Genomic DNA, 19,507 nt, shown 5'->3' on the forward strand with positions numbered 1-19,507 from the left:
CAGAATCACCGTATCCCATAGGAAAATTAAATCCCTTCGGAATCACCGTATCCCATAGGAAAATGAAATCCTGTCAGAATCGCCGTATCCCCTAGGAAATGAAATCCTGTAGGAATCCTTTAGTGATCTTCCTTCAGCGATTTCCAGAGATAGAAATGCCTGACTTCAGTGAATAAAATTCGTACCACATATTTCTTCCAACCACCCAGTAAACCATCTGATTGTAATTAGTTCAGCAAATCAGACAGGTAGATTAATTAATCAGTGAAATTATCTGTTTTAGGTGAACAGATAGAAGCAATACATGGAAGGGGTTTTACTCAATGAAGTTGTTTTTCCATCTGGTCATTCCTACAGTGATTATCCTTTAGTGATTCCTATAGTGATTATCCTTTAGTGATGCCTATGGTGGTTATCCTTTAGTGCAGGGGTAGGCAACCTGTTCCTGAAAGAGCCATGAGGGTGCAGGTTTTCTTTGCAGCCACTGACTCCACCAGGTGATTTTACTGATTAATATCACTTTGAGCAGATGGAATCAGTTAATCAGTGAAATCACCTGGTGGAGTCAGTGGCTGCAAAGAAAACCTGTACCCTCATGGCTCTTTCTGGAACAGGTTGCCTACCCCTGCTTTAGTGATTCCTATAATGATTATCCTTTAGTGATTCCTACGGTGGTTATCATTTAGTGATGCCTACGGTGATTATCCTTTAGTGATTCCTACGGTGGTTATCATTTAGTGATTCCTACGGTGATAATTCTTTAGTGATTCCTACAGTGATTATCTAATTTCTGATAGACATTCTATGAGATTCTTGTAGGTGTTTTTTCAAGTAGGCTTCTAAGTAAAATACTTTGCTTTTGTTTGGAAGAAATACAGTTTTTTGACGAGTTTTTAAAATGTGTTTTTTTGGTAGTTATTCCATTAATTGTATAATTACATTATTTCCTGGACTGTATATCACATCAAAGTATTTGTTAGATTTTTTTTGTCCAAAGATGCACCGTGAAGAGAAAAAAATACATATGTTGCATCAGTCTATAAATCTATATTTATTTATGAAACTCGGTTGATACTGCTTCATACAAAAGAAAAATAAATTTAATTGGCATATTATTTATTTAATTAGATGCCAGTTTTACATGCTTTTATATACATGCAAACCTTTAGTAAATCAGGCCCTTAATGTAATTAACCATTTTAAAGCTCAAGCACAGTTTTGAAACATTATAGTTAGCCTTACCTTAGCCCAGCTGCCCTCCTTTTTGCACTTACGGCTGTCCCACAAAGTGTAAACATGTTGAGAACCAAGTAGTATGAAGGTTTGTTTCTCCAAGAGGGAGGTCTTTCAGTTTGAGTGCATGCTTTATTAATTTCACTTGATCTTGAAGACCCAATACGTTCTCGTCATTCAGATGTTCATCTTGTTTTATGGTGGTCGGTATCCATTGTGCATTACTGCTACTTTCTACTCCAGAGTGCAGGTCAGACAATAGCACCTCATTCAGATCAGTACACTACAGCAGCTTGTCACGTGTTGACGGTGCCGTCTTGTAGCTGTAAATTTTTTGACATATAAGTCACTTCACAATGTAAGTTGCAGGATCAGCCAAACAAGCCCAAAAACAAACATAAAAAGTCACTTATATTTCAGAAAATGTGATTATATTTCTTAGCATTTTCTTGATTTCTTATCCCCCCTCCCCAAATTAATTTCCTCTTAAAAAATTATACTTTTGGGGGGAGTTTGCCACTTATTTTGAACTCTCTCTCTTTTTTAAGAATAATTTACTAGTTGATAATGAATGTTCACAAAGTTTGCTCACATTATGAGTCTACAGTGAAACTGTACAAACAGGAAGATGGTAAATTTTCACCACTGTGGTTTTTAGCGGTTTCCATCTTTCCAAAAATTCTTAATGGGACAAACTGTCCTGATAGTTCTGAGGAAGACGTTGTGCACGCAGTGTTGGACTCCTGTCCAGTCTGAGGTTCATCCCAGCATGTCCACACTGCATTACAGTGCAGCAGAACCAGCGGAACCACCTGAAGACTGAGAAGAAGACTGTTTAAAAAAAAACCTCCTAAAGTGTGCGGCCTGTCAAGCTTCTGCCATTTCAGTCATTTATTTCATCAAAAGGTTAAAAAAAAAATCTGTCTGCGTTAGTTGGTGAATTTGTCTTTGAATGTCATTTTCTTGTCTCTTGTGTTTTTAATGTTTGCACATTTTAATGATTCAGATTTAATATAAGATCCGGAGGCGAATGCAGCTGTCATCTTCAGATCAATGAGTGGAGGTTCCCATCACTTTTCTCCCCTCGTGTCAGAACAGACAACTCGACAAACGCACTCCCACAACTTGTCTGATTTTAACATGGAATTGAACAAAAGACTTGAAACGTGAACTTGGTCTTGACCATAAGTCAAATGAGCTTCAACTCGCCTTAAGTGAAAGTCGTGAGCTTCGTGCGTGTGAAATCGAAGCTACGTTAGAATGTACATGCACGTGCAGCAAGACCGCTTAAGGACACGAAACGACGCCACGTGGGATTTTGTTAAAGGCTTGCAATGCGACTGGGAAAGCAGGTGCTGGTTGATGTGACGCCGCGTCTCCAGGCCCATTTTCTGATTCTGTGCTGTTTTGTTTTTTTTTAATCTTCACAGAAAACTTGCTAAATGCAGAAATCCAACTGTCAGATCTAGAAATTGTTGCATCATGTTAGGTTCCATTTAACATCGAATATTAAGGGCGGCTGCTTTCCAGAACTGTGGGTTTGCAACAATCGTACAGATAGAAATTCTCACCAGCACTCAACTCAATAGACCAGAATGCATTGCAGCATATCAAGCAGGTTGTCTAAGAGGTTCCGCCACACACATTTTGGCTGCATTAGTTGAAATGTGTCCTGGATGGTCAGTTGACTCGGGTTGGTCAGCTCGGTGTCTGTTACAGTTGTCACTCCTGTGGTGGTGTTTTTTTTTCGGTCTCTCCGCTGTGTGTGGCATGCATTCTCTTCACACAAACGTGGCTTCATTTTGTCATTTTAGATCTCTATCACAGCATATTACAATCAAAAACAAATAACATGGACACAATGAGATAATCGTGCAGACTGTCAGCTTCCGTTTGAGGGTAATTACGTCCAAATCGGGTGATGGAGCGCCAACATTGCAGACACAATCCCAGCATCGCTCACGGCCTCCCAGCAGCCAGTCACTCGTCATGACGTCCGTGTTCAGAGATGGCAACTCGTGCAAAACTGACAATCAAGATTTTTCTATTTGTTTAATCCGTTGCACAGTCGGAGATAAAGATTTCTTCGCGATGGTCACAGTGTACTTGTGGCTCGTCAGCGTGTCAGTGTTAATATGCTTGGTGTTACTGTTGTATCTGCAGCATGGGCGGATTAATGAACGGGCTTGCTTGGGCTAAAGTCCAGGGGCCCCAAGACACATTGGGGCTCCACAAGTTTCTCTTCGTCAAAATTGTGTTGACTGATGAGATGAGTATTTTAAAAAAAAGCACATCAACCACTCTTGGAAGTCTTTCTGGTCACTACAATTATAATGGCATTTTAAGTTCCCACCAACAAGTGCGGCCATTGGGCCACTTTAATCCGCCCCAGACCTGCAGGCTGATGTTTGCTTTAAACATGATCTTTATTGAAAAGCATTCTAGGAATTGTAGGGATTTGTCACAAAATTACAAGAAGATGAGGGAGGGCTGTGGTGCAAAGGAAAGTAAGCACTTTATTAATAGATAAATCTTGAGGTGGCTTTAGGATTACAGTGTCCAAAGGTTTTTTTTTTTTTATCTCAACATGTCCCTCACTGCCCCGTCATGACCCAAACAAAAGGACAATATTTGTAAGACTTAACAGGCTGAAGTCCAGCTTGTGTTTACCGTCCGTGTCCGACCTTCCTGACCAGTGAATGAAACGCTGCAGGTCCTAACAGAACGAAACCTGCAGCGGATCCCACCTGCATCTCCCATCCATCCCGCGTCAGACCGGCAGAGGCTAACGCTCCGTACCCGCTGTCACTGACGCGCTACTGCCAGTCGAACAGTCGGCTCTGCACTCCATCAGTCAGACATTTCTCAGTCAGCCAGAGGGCAGACTCTGCAGGGATCGGATAATGCTTGAACTCCCCGGCCCCACTTCCCCACCTGTGTCCAGCCTGTAAGCTATAAGCCTGTGTTGAATATGTGTGCGTTTGCATGTGTGCGTGCATGGACGGCCAGACTGTTATATTTACTCTGCTGGTGTTCCTACTTGCCTTTTAAGATGTGCGGTCGCTTTGGTTGAGTAAAATAACTCCTCGGAGGAGATGGGAACCCGGCTGGAGTTCCGTATTTTGACTTTTCGGATGTATCCCAGCATTCCTTCTCGCTCCAAAGTTAAAAAGTTCTTTCTTGTCACAGAGGGATGTGAAACCACATCGTTGTCTTCTTCTTCGTCGGTCTTTTTGTTTGAATCACTGTGCTACAATGCAAATCCTATAAACAAGCTCAAGTATATGAACATACCAATAAACAGTATCATTTGTTTTCTAAGTATGTGAAGCTGAGAAGATGTAGATCTTAACACTGTACCTAGGTCACAGATCACTATGTAAGGGGCGTTATGCTTTAGCTCATAACGCCGTACAAAATGAAGAATGAATTGTTTTCTTTTTTTCTCCAGTTGTTTGTGTGTTTTGACATTATTGTGTATTTTGTTTGATTTGCCACAAAATTACATTTTTTTATTTACAAAGAAAACAAATATGCCACAGTTATTCAGTATTAAATTAAGCTATTTTATTTTAAAGAGATCAAACTGGACTTTATTCCTCCCATGTGAAAGCATCTTACAATGACATAATTCTGCCATTATTTTGAAAATTCCCTATTTCTTTGTCACACTTCAATTCATTTTCCTTAAATTTTTAGAAGACATTTTTGGAGCTTGCACACACACACACACACACACGCACGATGGCGTTTCATTGATGCAACTGCTTCAACTTCGGGGATATTCAAACAGAGTTTTGACACTTTATACACTTCGTCATGTGTAATGCAATTATAAGCTGTAGTTTGAGCGGTTTGTGTCCATGTACTCGGATTTTTACGGTGCGTAACAAAAAGTGTTTTTAATCGTTTTCTTGCAGCAGGTGCCTCTTCTTTCTCAACAACAATAAGACATCATTGCGTCCGTCCATCGTGCTGAGCTACATTCAGCTGTGACTGGGACTTGTCCAACTGGAAAGAAATTTTTATTTAAAAAGAAAAAAAAAAAAGTCCCGCTGACATCATGTGTTTCTTTTTTTGGAGATTGGGAGTCATTGCAAAATGTGTTTTGGTGGCAAAATGTTCAGGGACTGTCCCTAATCAGTGTTGAGAAAAGCCCCAGCATGCTTTGCTTCATTCTGTAAACATCCGTACGGCTCCTGGATCTACATCGTATCCTGTTCAGGTATTTTTGTACAAACAAGGGACTGATATATTCTCTGTTTAATGGAAATTAGAATAAAGACAGCATTGCTATAAACCAAACTGACAGTCTGGTGCGTCGTTTCTCTCTGTTGTTTGCGCTTTGTGAGGGGAAAAAAAAGGACAAATAGAACGTCCTATTCATGTGGTGACTTTGTTTTAAAGTTGGCGCCATGATCATCCCAACTTGAAATTTGTTGACCGTTTGCCAAAACAAACCTTTAATGAAAATTTTTGTGTTGATCTTCATATACATACCAAGTTTTGTAGAAAGTGGCCAAAGGGACCTGAGCCTAAATCTCACCTCACATCGACTCCTGAGGAACCCGCCTATACGATAATTGGCTTGGTCGATTAATGGCTGATTGTCGGCATTGGCTGATTATCGGTCAATCCCTACAGAGCACCCTGAGGGATTTTTCGGCCAATGCCGATCATCGGTCTACCCTTATTCTTTCATTATTGAGTTTATTTTGTTTGTTTTGATTCCTGTGAAAGTCTTTTATAAATAGTATATTATTATGAATATGAAACATGATTTTTCAGTATATAAGTCACACCTGACTATAAGTCGCAGGGTCTCTCAATCTAGTAAAAATTAAAACTTGTACTTTGGAAGATATGGTAAGTATTTTAGCTTCTCTAGAAGCCAGTCAGCTGCTGCAGATGTACTTTGAGGAAAAACGCACACTAAACGTGAAGAGAATCAACAGTCACGGCGTCTGTGTTCATTATGTTTAATTTTCAAATAACTGATGGCAAAATGAGGGTATTTACAAGAGAAAATATGTATGGTCTGTACAAAGAAATATACATGCAAAGATTAATAACAACTAAAAAACATACTTTATGAAACAAAAGAAACTGAAGAAAACAAAAAACCTAAACTGAGGTATCCAGTTCAAGTTGCCTCATCTTTTAACGGCCTGTGAATAACTTCAAAATAAATAAGTGGGATGACTGAGTTCTGTTCCTGGTAGAAACACTTGATGTTCTGAATTCAAAGTTTGCTTGAATTTCCAGAAATCGAGCCGCTAAACCTAAAAAGCCGGATGGTAATGAACATTGGCGAGTTAACAGCTGCTTTTAAGAGATATTTATAAGGATCATTTATTCACGAAATATTAATTTTGGCAATAATTATCTACAAAAAATCTGCCTTTCAACTATTCAAATTTATAACACTTCATTCTGTGACTAAAGAGGAATTTCTTCCTGCTTAAGGGGAAAAAAAACCCAACCACGTGTTTTATGTAAACAATTCCACATGGTCATTGTACACCAAACCCGAGTGAATCGTAATCACAATAAATCATTTTAAGTACTATAAAGCTAGAGCAACTTTGGTGTACCAATACTACATAGGCATACAGTACAAAACGTGGTAAATAACCTTTGATCAAACATCATGATTGTAGATTGTGACCTCGAACGTTGGCCCGGCCTGAAGTCAGAACACTCAAACACGACTACCAGCAGTGCCTGCAGTACCAAGTACATGCTTTTCTCTAAATTCATTACAGATACAACAGATGTCTTCATAAATAGTTGCATAAAATGTTAAAGCCGCAACATTGCACATGATAATCAAACATAACATACAATGAGTGCATTTACAGTAACGTGTCGTACTTTTACCGCCGCATGCGCCGCCACAGTCGTTTGTCCTGCCAAAAAAAAAAAAAAAAAAAAAGAAACAAAAAGAAAAAAATTTTCACCGTGAACGTGAGGGAAAATAAGGCAGTTCAGATCTATATACAAAGTAAGGCTTAAACATCTCTTTTCTTTGCCACACAATTTTGTTCTAAGAAAAGCAACTGATGACCGGGAACGTCGGTTTCTGGTTTCTTCTCAGACTGGACGGTGCTGCAGAGGAACCGGCGTTCATGATGTAAGCACAGAAAAAAAAACAAACCTCTGCTCAGACGTATAAATGTCTAAAAGTTGGGAAGCTTCAAAGTCCAAAGTGGCACAGCGACTTTTATCTACATTATTTTCCTTGGAAACCGACAGTATTTTTCTTTTTAAACAGTTTCAATAAGAAAGTTTTGCTTCCCAAAAGTCTGAGTAACGGTTTGAGTATAAAAGAGAAAAAAAAAAAAAAAAAAAAAAGTCTGTCGCCGTACGGCAACAGGAGGGACGGGCAGTTGGCTCTCAGCGCTGTCGCGGGTTTCGTTGGCGTCAGGTTCTCCTGAAGGTTCAGACTGTGCAGTGGCATCGAGGCTCGAACACGCGGCTCTTCTGATTGCCTTGAACTCTCGGAAAGAAAATAAATTACTTCAGAAAGTCTTTAATTTCACTATAAAATCACGTTGACACGAGCAAGCAGCAGTAGATAAGGGCAACCATGAATGTGATGGTGAGAACCGTGTTCTCGTGGGCTCCCAAATGGACAAAGACCTCAGGAGGTCTTTGTCCAAAGGGTGAAAGGACTACAGGACTTTGTAAACGTGTGAAAGAGGACAAGATCAGCATTCGTTATTAATCCTCCACTTTTTATCCAGACTGTGAAGATCTCCAATTCCAGACCTACGACCTTCACGCTGATGGACGGTAAACTGTGAGGTAGGTCCACTCGTCAGTCCTCAGACTGTCGGATGGAGGCGACTGTGGATGAAGCCCCGGACTCCTCCAATGGGCCGAGCATCGGTCTGATGTTTCCTCCTGTCTATAAAGGAGATGAGGCGGGAGGTGTCCAGACAGCCCTCTGTCCTGGCCCGTCCATCTGCCAGGCCACCTTGAAGCCAGGGTTCCTGGAGGCAAAGCCCGGCCGGGGGCCTCCTCACTGGGTCGGTCTTCAGAAGCAGACACACAAAGTCCCTGGCTGCCTGGCTGACGCCCTGGAAGTAGTCCCTAGGGAAACTAAAGTCCAGCCGGCAGATGTTCAGGCAGGTCTCCTCGGCGCTCTCGTCCAGGAAGGGGGAGGCTCCGCTCAGCAGCACATAGGTCACCACCCCTAGACTCCAAAGGTCACAGGTCAGTGACACCGGCTCTCCCAAGACCAGTTCTGGGGAAGCAAACTCAGGACTGCCCAGCAGAGGGTGGATGTAGTTGGCACTGTTGAGCTGGACAGCATCTCCAAAATCTGTCAGTTTGACCACTGGCTGTCCGCTGGAACTTTGCACCACCAGCAAGTTCTCAGGCTGACGAAAGAATCAAGAAAACAGAAAGAGACGGTGCAGGTTAGCTCAAAGGTCGCTGCTTCCAGTCCCACGTCAGTGTGCTCGGTACAGCGATAAATAAGTCGAAGTGAATTAATCAGGTCCATAAGTATTTGGACAGTGATGTTATATTGTCTCTGTGACCCACCAGATTGGAGCTGAAGTGAAGCAGTACTGTCTGGTAACTTTTACTAAAAAAGACTTGAGATTTCAGCTGTAACTCTTAACTTGTCTGGGTGTCTTAGTGGCTTCCCTCACTACTCTTAATTAATTAGGTTTTGTAGTTACTTAAGGGCTCTGAAAATGGACAGACTGTTTATAACCTCTTGAGTTTAAAGCTGAAAGTCCTACCACTGTCCAAATACTTATGGTGATGACAGGAGATTCTGGAGGACTGTTAGCATTTTCAGACATGTCATGAACAATCGTTTATTCATTGAACGTCATGATCTGGATTCTGTCTTATTAAACTGAATGTGAATCCTCTATAAATGTTTGAACTGGGCAGATGTTGATCTTCAGATCCGGTTTTAGGACATTCTTATTCATTTGCACTGATGTGCTTCAATTTCACACACCACACATTACACACACAATGTACTCAGTGTTGATCCTACTGACTTTCATGCCTCTTCTCTCCAGAGCATATGTCCACAATTCCATGTTTGTCTCAACTTGGTCTCTAGTCTCAGTACAGATCATAGGGTCATCTCTGCAAACATCATACTCTAGGAGGCTCCTGACTGATGTTGTCATCAACCTGTCCATCACATTGTGAACAAGAAAGGACTCCTTGATCCTTGATGTAATCTTACCTCCTCTTGAATGAATCTATCACTCCTACTGTGGATCTCACCACTGTCATACTGTCTTGTACAGGTTCTGCACTTAGCCTCACATACTTCACTCCAGACCTCATAACTTACAATGGCACAATTCTTCTCTGGGCACCTTGTCATAAGCCTTCTCTAAATCCACAAATCTGTAGTGCTTTCTTGGCATGAAACCATATTGCTGCTCACAGATCTTCACCTTTTTTTACACTCAACAAAAATATAAATGCAACAGTTTTGGTTTTGCTCCCATTTTGTATGAGATGAACTCAAAGATCTAAAACTTTTTCCACATACACAATATCACCATTTCCTTCAAATAATGTTCACAAACCAGTCTAAATCTGTGATAGTGAGCACTTCTCCTTTGCTGAGATAATCCATCCCACCTCACAGGTGTGCCATATCAAGATGCTGATTAGGACACCATGATTAGTGCACAGGTGTGCCTTAGACTGCCCACAATAAAAGGCCACTCTGAAAGGGTGCAGTTTTGTTGTTATTGGGGGGGGGATACCAGTCAGTATCTGGCGTGACCACCATTTGCCTCATGCAGTGCAACACATCTCCTTCGCATAGAGTTGATCAGGTGACGCCTGCCCATACCATAACCCCACGCCACCATGGGCCCACTCGATCCACAGCAATTGACATCAGAAAACCGCTCACCCACACGACGCCCCACACTACGCTGTCTGCCATCTGCTCTGGCCCTGACTGTGAACCGGTATTCATCCGTGAAGAGAAACCGCTCCACGTGCCAACGCCAGCGAATGTGAGCATATTGCCCACACAAGTTGGGTTACCGACGACGAACTGGATTCAGGTCCAGACCCCGTAATGACGGACGACGAGCATGCAGATGAGCTTTCCCTGAGACGGTTTCTGACAGTTTGGCAGACATTCTTTGGTTATGCAAACCCAATTGTTTTCAGCAGCTGTCCGAGTGGCTGGTCTCAGATGATCCTGGAGGTGAACATGCTGGATTGTGGAGGTCCTGGGCTGGGGTGGTTACACGTGGACTGCGGTTGTGAGGCTGGTTGGATGACTGCCAAATTCTCTGAAACGCCTTTGGAGGACGGCTTATGGTAGAGAAATGAACATTCAATACACGAGCAACAGCTCTGGTTGACATTCCTGCTGTCAGCATGCCAATTGCACGCTCCCTCAAATCTTGCGACATCTGTGGCATTGTGCTGTGTGATAAAACTGCACCTTTCAGAGTGGCCTTTTATTGTGGGCAGTCTAAGGCACACCTGTGCACTAATCATGGTGTCTAATCAGCATCTTGATATGGTACACCTGTGAGGTGGGATGGATTATCTCAGCAAAGGAGAAGTGCTCACTATCACAGATTTAGACTGGTTTGTGAACAATATTTGAGGGAAATGGTGATATTGTGTATGTGGAAAAAGTTTTAGATCTTTGAGTTCATCTCATACAAAATGGGAGCAAAACCAAAAGTGTTGCGTTTATATTTTTGTTGAGTGTAGCTAAAAATTCTAAAATACTAAAAATACTGACGACAGTCAGCATTTAACTTCCAGGATTGCCTTCGGATGCAGGAAAAAAAAGGATGTATATTTTTTATAATCTATAGCCAGTCACACTCCCCCCACCTGAAGCTAGATCCACTGCTGCTGAGGAAGCAAAGTGTTAACTTTATTGAACAATGCTTTCCTTCATGTTGTCATACTTATTCACAGTAAGTGACCATAAAGTCCAGTCTTCTCATACTTAATCCAGGTCATGCAGAATTCGGACAGGCTACTACCTAATCAAAAACAAAATGAGAACACTGAGTGTAAAGCACTTACTTTTACATCCAGATGTGCGATCCTGCAGTTGTGCAGGTAGTGTAAAGCTTCTAAGACGTCCCGAAGGTAGCAGGCAACTTTCTCCTCCGTCAGGTTCCCCCAGCTTACGATGTAGTCCAGCAGACGGCCTTGATCTGCCCTGAAGCGTGCAACATAAAACAGCCAAAGGATTATTGAGCTGTGCGTTAGTCCGGCCCGTCTGCGGGAGCGTCTCCGATCTGTACTCACATCTCCAGGACCAGGGCGTAGCTGCCAGGGGTTTCGTACATGTCGAGCAGACTGACGATGTGGGGACTCTGCAGCCTCTGGATCAGGTTGAGTTCCTGGGTCACACGGTCCCTCCTCATCAGCTTCTTGTTGATGTGTTTGACCGCCACCGTGCGTTTGTTGCCGCGGTGGTCGCACCGTTTGACAACAGAGAAACGACCCCTAGAGAGTCAGAGGACATAAGCTGACGCTCGTCGTGTCAATGACAACAAAAACAAAAAACACTGTCACTGGAATGTGTGGTGAAAACTTTCTAGGAGTCAGTGAGTTTGGAAGTGAAGTGTGAAATAAAGTGTACCGCTCTGTATACCGGACACTGTTACAATGATGTCATGTATACTGAGGTACAGTTTATGCTAACAGCCAGCAACACTTATAGTTACTGTGACCACATATGGTAAAGAAGAAGAAGAAAAAGTACAAGAAAAAAAAAAGACATCTCGGTTTTTAACCGCAATGACGTTACCTGCCCAGTTCCACCACCTCGGTGTAGTGAGACTCAAAATTGTCCTTCCAACTGACTCTGATCCCATCAGTGGACACCGCTGAGACAAACACAAATAAGACATGAACCCAATCGCCAGCGAGCCAACAACCTCTGTGGCAGAATGTTGGGTGTCTGTGCACTCACCTAACACTCTGAGGCTGGCTGACGATGTTACACTTCCCAGGTCGTTGGTGGCAACACAAGCGTAAACACCATCATCCTCAGAGGCCACGTCCATAATCCGAAGGGTCGCTTCACCCGTATCGCTGAAACATCAAAGACAATAAACGCCGTTGTGGGACTGAGCGTGCGGTTAGACGTGGACTCCTGGTCTCACGGGTCTGTGTTCTCTTACCTGTAGGCGATGCTGAAGCGTCTGTTGTTGGTGAGGTTGCTCTGGTTGGGTCCCTTCCAAGTGACGGTGGCCCGAGGTCGACCGCAGACCTTACACCTGAGAGTGATGCTCTCTCCATTGTCACACGTCACATCACTTAGAGGTACGAGGAACTCGGGGGCCACTGGAAAAGATCAATAACGGGCTGAAACTCTGCGCTGCCTCTTAGTTAAAGCGTGTTTATTATTAAAATATGATTTATTGATTGGTCAAAGTGTTTCTCCATCTCTCACCGTCATAGATGTAGTTTGGATTTAGAAGCTGTGAAGAGAACAAAGAATGTCAGAAGACAAACAAAATAAAACTGAGGAGCAAAAACTAGGACAAACTCACCTTTACTGAAACCTTATTGGCCGGACCGTCTCTGGACTTCCTGTACCCGTTTTCCAGCTTTGTCTCTTTCTTCGCCTCCTTCTCCTTCTTCTCAGACTTCTTACGAATGCGCAGGGACGTATGCCAGGATGAAGACTTCCTACTAGGACAAAAAAAGAAAGTTCAAACGGAGTAACTGGACACACAGGGATTTAGTTTGATGCAGATCGACACGATCTGAACACCTTATTCAAGTTATACAGCAAATACAACATGACTGATTAGTCTGTGGACAAAGGTAGAAGAAGACCTTACATTCTTTGAAGTCTGAATTAAACGTTTGCTACTCTGTTCCAGAATGTTGAAAATGGACCATCAGCTGTTTCTGACACCTATTCGTGACCTCTGGCTTATCCAAATAGAGGAAGACGTGACTCTCGTAAAGTTGGTGTCCATCACAACACAGGAGACTGCTGACAAGATCCATGACATCATGGTGATCGAGAAACACCTGTATTCTTCATACAACTCACTTACTCTCAGGAGAGCAACTGCCCAATGAACAGTGGTTTTCCGTCCACAACCATTGGACCAGTTAACACAGGGGGACGTTGGAACAACAACTTCTAAAATCATCCCCTTGTAGTCAACAAACGTACCAATCACCCTGTTGAGTTGCCTTTATGTGGAGCAAGTAACTTAACCTCGAATATGACTGTAGCTTGTTGCACAAGACTGCAAAATCCGGCCCAAATATCACCAAAACCCTTCTGAAAATACAGCAAAATAGTACATATAGACTTTTCATGGAGTAATTCTTACTTGATGGATCCTTCGGGGCAATCTGGGACGATGGCTGAGGTGTGTCCCAGCACAAATCCGGGAATCCAGCCCTCAGCGGCGGGGCCCTGCTCGGTACCTGCTCTGAACACCAGGAACATGTTTTGCTGATTGCTGGCCAGAATCTGGACAACTTCACCCTGAATGACACTGATCTCATCCTCTTTCACGGCCATATAGTCCTGGGTCACCAACATGGTGGATACGCTACTGCTGCTGCTACTTTCACTCTGCAGCACAGGGACGAAATATGATGAGTATTTACTCAGCAGGTGAAATCATCATCTATAAACATATCGAAGCTCTTGCTCTTTTCTAAGAGATTTCAAATGAATGACACAAAATAAGCACAGGATGTGAACTCCAGGAAAATGTACAAGATCTACTATATTTTTACAAAAATGAGGGGGGAACAAAGTAAAAAGAGGTAGACAAGAGCTGGAAATAGATTTTTTTCAGAATAAAGTGCAAGAAAGACAAAAACGATTAATTTGTTTCGTCTTGAATAAACAACTGGATGAAGAAAGACGGTGGTTTGGATGGACCCCATATCATTTATCTTTACTGTTCCAGGCAAAGACGGTTGGAGGTTAGTTGCAGGAAGACACAGTTCAGGGGGTGAAGGGCGATCAGGAGGAAGTCAGGTGTTAGTATAAGTGTTGTTAGATTGTTAGAGACAGTGTCACAGGAAATCACTGAAGTGTTGAAGCTCCAGCAGAAATGTACCGACTCGAAAACCACTGCTAGAGACATCAGAGTTCAGAAAGTGCTTAAAGCTAGAGAAGGTACTGAAGAGCTGAAGGTTGTGGGGACAGATTAGTAAAAGTGGCTGCAACAGGACAGAAACCCAGCAGAACAGGACAGAGCACACCTTCTTTGGGCTCGGTATTAGTCTGGGCAGCTGGCAGTAGTCTTACCCCGTTACTCTGGGTGGACTGGATGGACTGCTCGCTGGCCGATGAGCATGTACTCATGCGGTCAGCCTCCTTGCTGTGCGTGGAGTGTCTTTGGGTTTGGTTTTGATTCCCAGATCCAGAGCCAGCCTGGTTGTGGTTTGAGCTTTGACGGACCGGCGTATCTCCTGCATCCCCTGGGAAGGTGAATGAGCCAGGCCGGCTGGCTGGGGAGCCTGGCACAGAGCTCCAGAATCCCGATCCAGACTTATGTCCAGGGCTGGATGGAGGAGGAGGAAGGACATCTTTGCTAAAGGCTTGAGTGGCCATAGGGGAGGCCATAGGGGAGATGGCTCCTGGCCGAGGTTTGGAAGCTGGTGTGGCACGCATGGGCCCAACTGTGGCACGGGGAATAGGTGCTACAATGCTGGCAGGGGTTGGAGGCTGCACCTGATCATCTGAGGTCTCGATGGGGCGCCTGTCCTGCGGGCTACCCCCTGGAGGGACTAGGGGAGGAGGGACAGGACGGGTAGATGAACCTGGATCATATGTGAGCAGAATTCACAACTAGGCATGAGCCAATTCCTGGTTTGATTTATGCTGTGTTTTGAAAATGACACGAAGATTTCCTGTTCGCCTGGACGGTAGCTCTACGAACAAACTTGATATCATTCCACAGTATTTATTCAGTGAACTTCATGTTGTTTAAACCTGTGCATTACAACCGACAAACATCAGATGACTTCAGCTTAGAAGAGGAAAGCCACCTACTGTGCAAAACGTGTTTTTGAAGAGTGACTAAGAAAAACAACCCCCCACCCTTTTTGCTGAATTCAATGTTATTTTGACACTAACTTCAACTACTTGGTACCAGAGCTGGGACAAAGTCACCATCAAGTCACTCCCAAGTGAATCAGCAAGTCCCAAGTCAAGTCTCAAGTCATAATGACCAGCAATTGTTTGCAAGCTGACTTGAGACTTGACTTGGGACTTGCAGATTAATGACTGGACAGTGACTTTGTCCCACCTCTGCTTGGTACGGAGCTGCTATATTTTTTAAAATAAATACAGTAGTCTCACTAATGCAGCAAATACTATGTCATATTGGCAACTTGAGTAAATTTTTTCCCCCCAGTGTCACTCACTGTGAATTCAACATAAAATGCCACAGAATCAGAATTGTTGAACAGAATTGTTTAACAAAAACTATTAAGCTTTTGAATAAAGAAAGAATCCTTGGATTTGCTGGTGGAAAACTGTGTCTCACTGATGTGCAGCGGGCCAAATGTTTGCTCCCTACAAAACCATGACGTACTAATCTAACAGACTTCACACTGAATTAGCTCCGGCAACCTTCAGCGGTTAGCCATGTGAGTCTGCATGACTGTGAATGTCAAAAATAAAATATTGGTTTTCATATGTCACAAACAGCGAATATAGCAGCAAAGAAAGATGGCTGGAGAGAGAATGTGTGCATCAACACTGAAATAATGTGTCCACAATATGTCCATAAAGTTATAATAATGCAAAACTCTCCCACATACTTCTGTCACTACCAGTTACCCAACCGTCTGTCATATCCCAGGTGTGAAGCTCCTCCTTCAGGTTTTATTTATTTTTGGTGGAATTTACCTCGAGTACATGGTTGCGGGAAACGTCCCAAAAAGCTGAACTTTTGCCATTGTGCATGTTGGAAACTGTATACGCAGTGTGCCAAGAAGCTAGCCTTGGAAAGCTAACTCATTTTGGAAAGCGAACATGCTAGCTCATTCAATTCTTTTGCTTGACTTGACATTCAAATAACGCTATGTAACACAATTTTTGTTCCTGGCTTCTAAGTGTTATATTTCAACTGCTTATGTCTAAAGTCTATGGAAAAATGACTACATTCAGCACAAACTTTGATTGTATTTTTTTTAACGTTCTAGAAAGTTCTAAAAGTTTCTTGAAATTTCTAGATAATTCTGGAAACTTCTAGAAAATTCTGGACAGTTCTAACAGTTAAAGAATATTCTAGAAGACTACTCAGTAGTAATGAAGGCGAATCAAGAATATTCTTGAAAACAGACAAATTTCAAAATATCATTGTCCTGATCACTGAAGCAAAGTTTCTGTGGAATAACAGCTATTTTCTATTTATTTAAGGCATAACAGGTTAGGAAAACACACTGTGTACCCAGGAACAAAACAAAAATAAAAATTTGTTACATAGTATAATCAGGAGTGCACATAACTGGCGCATCTGTGTGCTAAAAATAAATGATATGCAGCACAAAACACAGAGAGTAGGGTTCCCAAAGCTTAAGACAAATTTAAAGCTTTTATAATGAAAGAATGAAATTTAAGACCAACAAAACAATAACCAAAAATGAAGATGAAGAAGAAGGAAGACAAGAAGAAGAAACAACATAAATGGCTGAGGGTTATGCAAAAATCTACCCAATTATTTATTGTAACATAGAACACTGTTACTGGTTTAAGCCACACCAAAAACATCTTCACTGAAAAGCCAATTTTCATTAAATTTACACTTCCTCATGTCTTAAATTAAGTTACATCTTGCTAGTTGAAAGCATCTCTGCTCGAAAAGAGATTTGTTAGTTCCTCTATTTCGCTTTACGTAACGTTATGAGATTACATATATATGTATATAAAAAAGAAATTCCCATTTATTTTGATAATTGCAATGCCAAAAGAAAATATGCATAAAATCCTACTTTAATACCAATTAAGGCTTTAATTTTTAGATGAACAAATTCAATGCTTTTTAAGGCTTTATAAGGATCTGCACGTTTCCTCGAGAAGAAGTGCTTCCCTCTGGGTTTTCTGTTTATTTTTAGCACACACGAGCATTTTGTACATCAATGAGTTGTATGGTGTATCTAAATTATTGAAGCTCGTGCTGTTTGCAGATGACACAATTTTTTTTAATCAGATGGTAATTTACAAAATTTATTGAAAAATGTAGCATCAGAAATGAATAAATTTACAAACTTGGTTTAACAGGAACAAATTAGCTCTAAATTTAAGCAAAACAACTATGATGATATTTGGTAATAAGAAGATAAATGTTGAAATAAAGGTTGTGTTAGATGGCTGCAATATAGAGTGGGTTAAAGAAACAAAGTTCTTAGGAGTACTGGTCGATGAAAAGCTTTCTTGGAAACTTGCAAGAAGCATCGGAGTAATAACTAAAGCAAGATACAGTATGTTCTTGATAAAAAAAAAAATCATTACATCTATTGTATTGTTCATTGGTTTTACCGTATTTAAGGGTGATTCTTTAACTACGGGCACTATTGGCCTTGTAAATGTAATTTCCACCACACCATTGCCTTACAACATAAAGTGCCTTGGGGTAACTGTTTGTTGTGATTTGGCGCTATATACATGTGCTCTGATGTCACTGTTTATCTCCATAGAAACTACCCAAACAATCTTTCATACAAACTGTTTAGGGACATTACAGTGTTGTGGTGGAAATTACAGCAATAGTGTGGGACAACTACATTTTGTTTAAAAAAATCACAACAGTTGTATGACATTGAATACCCCAATTATGTTTTGATTATTTTACTGATATTTTATTCAGAGATATTTTAAAACATTAGAAAAAACGTTTCTTTACCATTCATTTTTATCATTGAAGATCAGCACAAAACGGCAATATTTGCATATAATGATGCTGAAAAAAGGTGAAAAAGTCATCATAGACTACTAGAACAAATTTCTTACACTTTCATTGTAAAGATAACTATAAAAGTGTGAAATTTCCCCTTTTTTCTGTTTTTCATACAATATGATCAAAAGACATAATAAGTGCCGTAGTCTAAGAATCACCCTTAAGTTACTGTGCTGAAGTGTGGGGGAACAACTATAAAACGGCTTTACAGACCTTGGTATGTCTTCAAAAAAGAGCCATTAGGATTATGCATAATGTCAGCTTCAGGAGCCACACAAATCACCTGTTTCTTGAATCTAAAATACTGAAATTTTTGGATCTGGTAAAATACTTAACTGTAATTATAATTTATAAAGCAAAAAATAATACTTTGCCTGATAATGTTCAAAAACAGTTTATGGAGAGAGAAGGGGGATACAATCTGAGAGGTGCACTAAAATTCAAACATGCCAGAGCTCTCACTACCAGAAAGAGTTTGTGTGTCTCGGTCTGTGGTGTGAAGCTCTGGAACTCAATCAGTGAAGAGCTGAGAGGGTGTCCAGACATGAGAAGGTTTAAAAAGAAGTTTAAAGAAGTGATTTTGTCATGATACAGTGAAGCAACTTAGAACTAATACATTTTCGAGAGTTGAGCAATAGAAGAAACTCCGTTGCACTTGCTTATTAAATGATGCAAATGAATGTTGGAATTTCTTATGTGTAAAGTTGACTGAAACTGTGAAAGCAACAAGAAATGTTCACAAATAAGTGAGTATAAATTGTTATAATTGTCTTGAAACTTCTGAAACATATAAATTGTAGAAGTGGGAACAACACTGTAACCAAGGAACCAAATGATGATATAAGTTGCTGTGATAAAAACCTCCTCAGAAGATCAACACTTAAGCCTCGCTCCCTGGTCTTCCCCCCTCCCCTCAGCTTCTCCAGCTCTGACGTGAACTGTGTTAGAACTGTCCAGGACTTTCTCAGACTGCGCAGGGCTGTTCCCTTCCCCCTCCAGACTGTCGGACAAGGCCGTTGACGGCGCCGAACTGGCTGCCTTCCGGAGTGTTCTGATAAACTGGTCCTTTCAAATCTCGGTTGTCGTCCTGTGTCCTTGTTTTGTCTCTGTGATTATTGTTTTATGTGCTGATGGGATTTTTTTTTCCTCATTGCCGCTGTGTAATGCAGCAGCTATGAGGGTTTTTTTTTTCTTCTCCTTTTCCCTCGTGTTTTGCTTTCATATATCTGTTTTATGTACCGGGCCGGCCTATGTGTTGTGTGTGTTGTTTGTTATGGGTCGGTGTTGGGTTGCTCAGCCCTACTGTTGACCAAGGCAGGGATGTACATCTGGAGCTGGTCCCCGGG

The 19,507-nt window shown here is 41.6% G+C and overlaps 1 protein-coding gene across 1 annotated transcript in view; it reads right to left on the reverse strand.

Moving 5' to 3' along the window:
• Positions 1–13,688: 13,688 nt before the first annotated feature.
• Positions 13,689–19,507, reverse strand: part of LOC117501582 (triple functional domain protein-like) — a 218,478-nt gene continuing 212,659 nt past the window's right edge. The window contains 1 exon segment of the mRNA XM_034160494.1: positions 13,689–13,816. Within this exon segment, the coding sequence (XP_034016385.1) occupies positions 13,812–13,816 (5 nt within the window). The 3' untranslated portion in view covers positions 13,689–13,811.

This window comes from Thalassophryne amazonica, chromosome 20 (assembly GCF_902500255.1).
Source record: "Thalassophryne amazonica chromosome 20, fThaAma1.1, whole genome shotgun sequence".
Lineage (NCBI taxonomy): Eukaryota > Metazoa > Chordata > Actinopteri > Batrachoidiformes > Batrachoididae > Thalassophryne > Thalassophryne amazonica.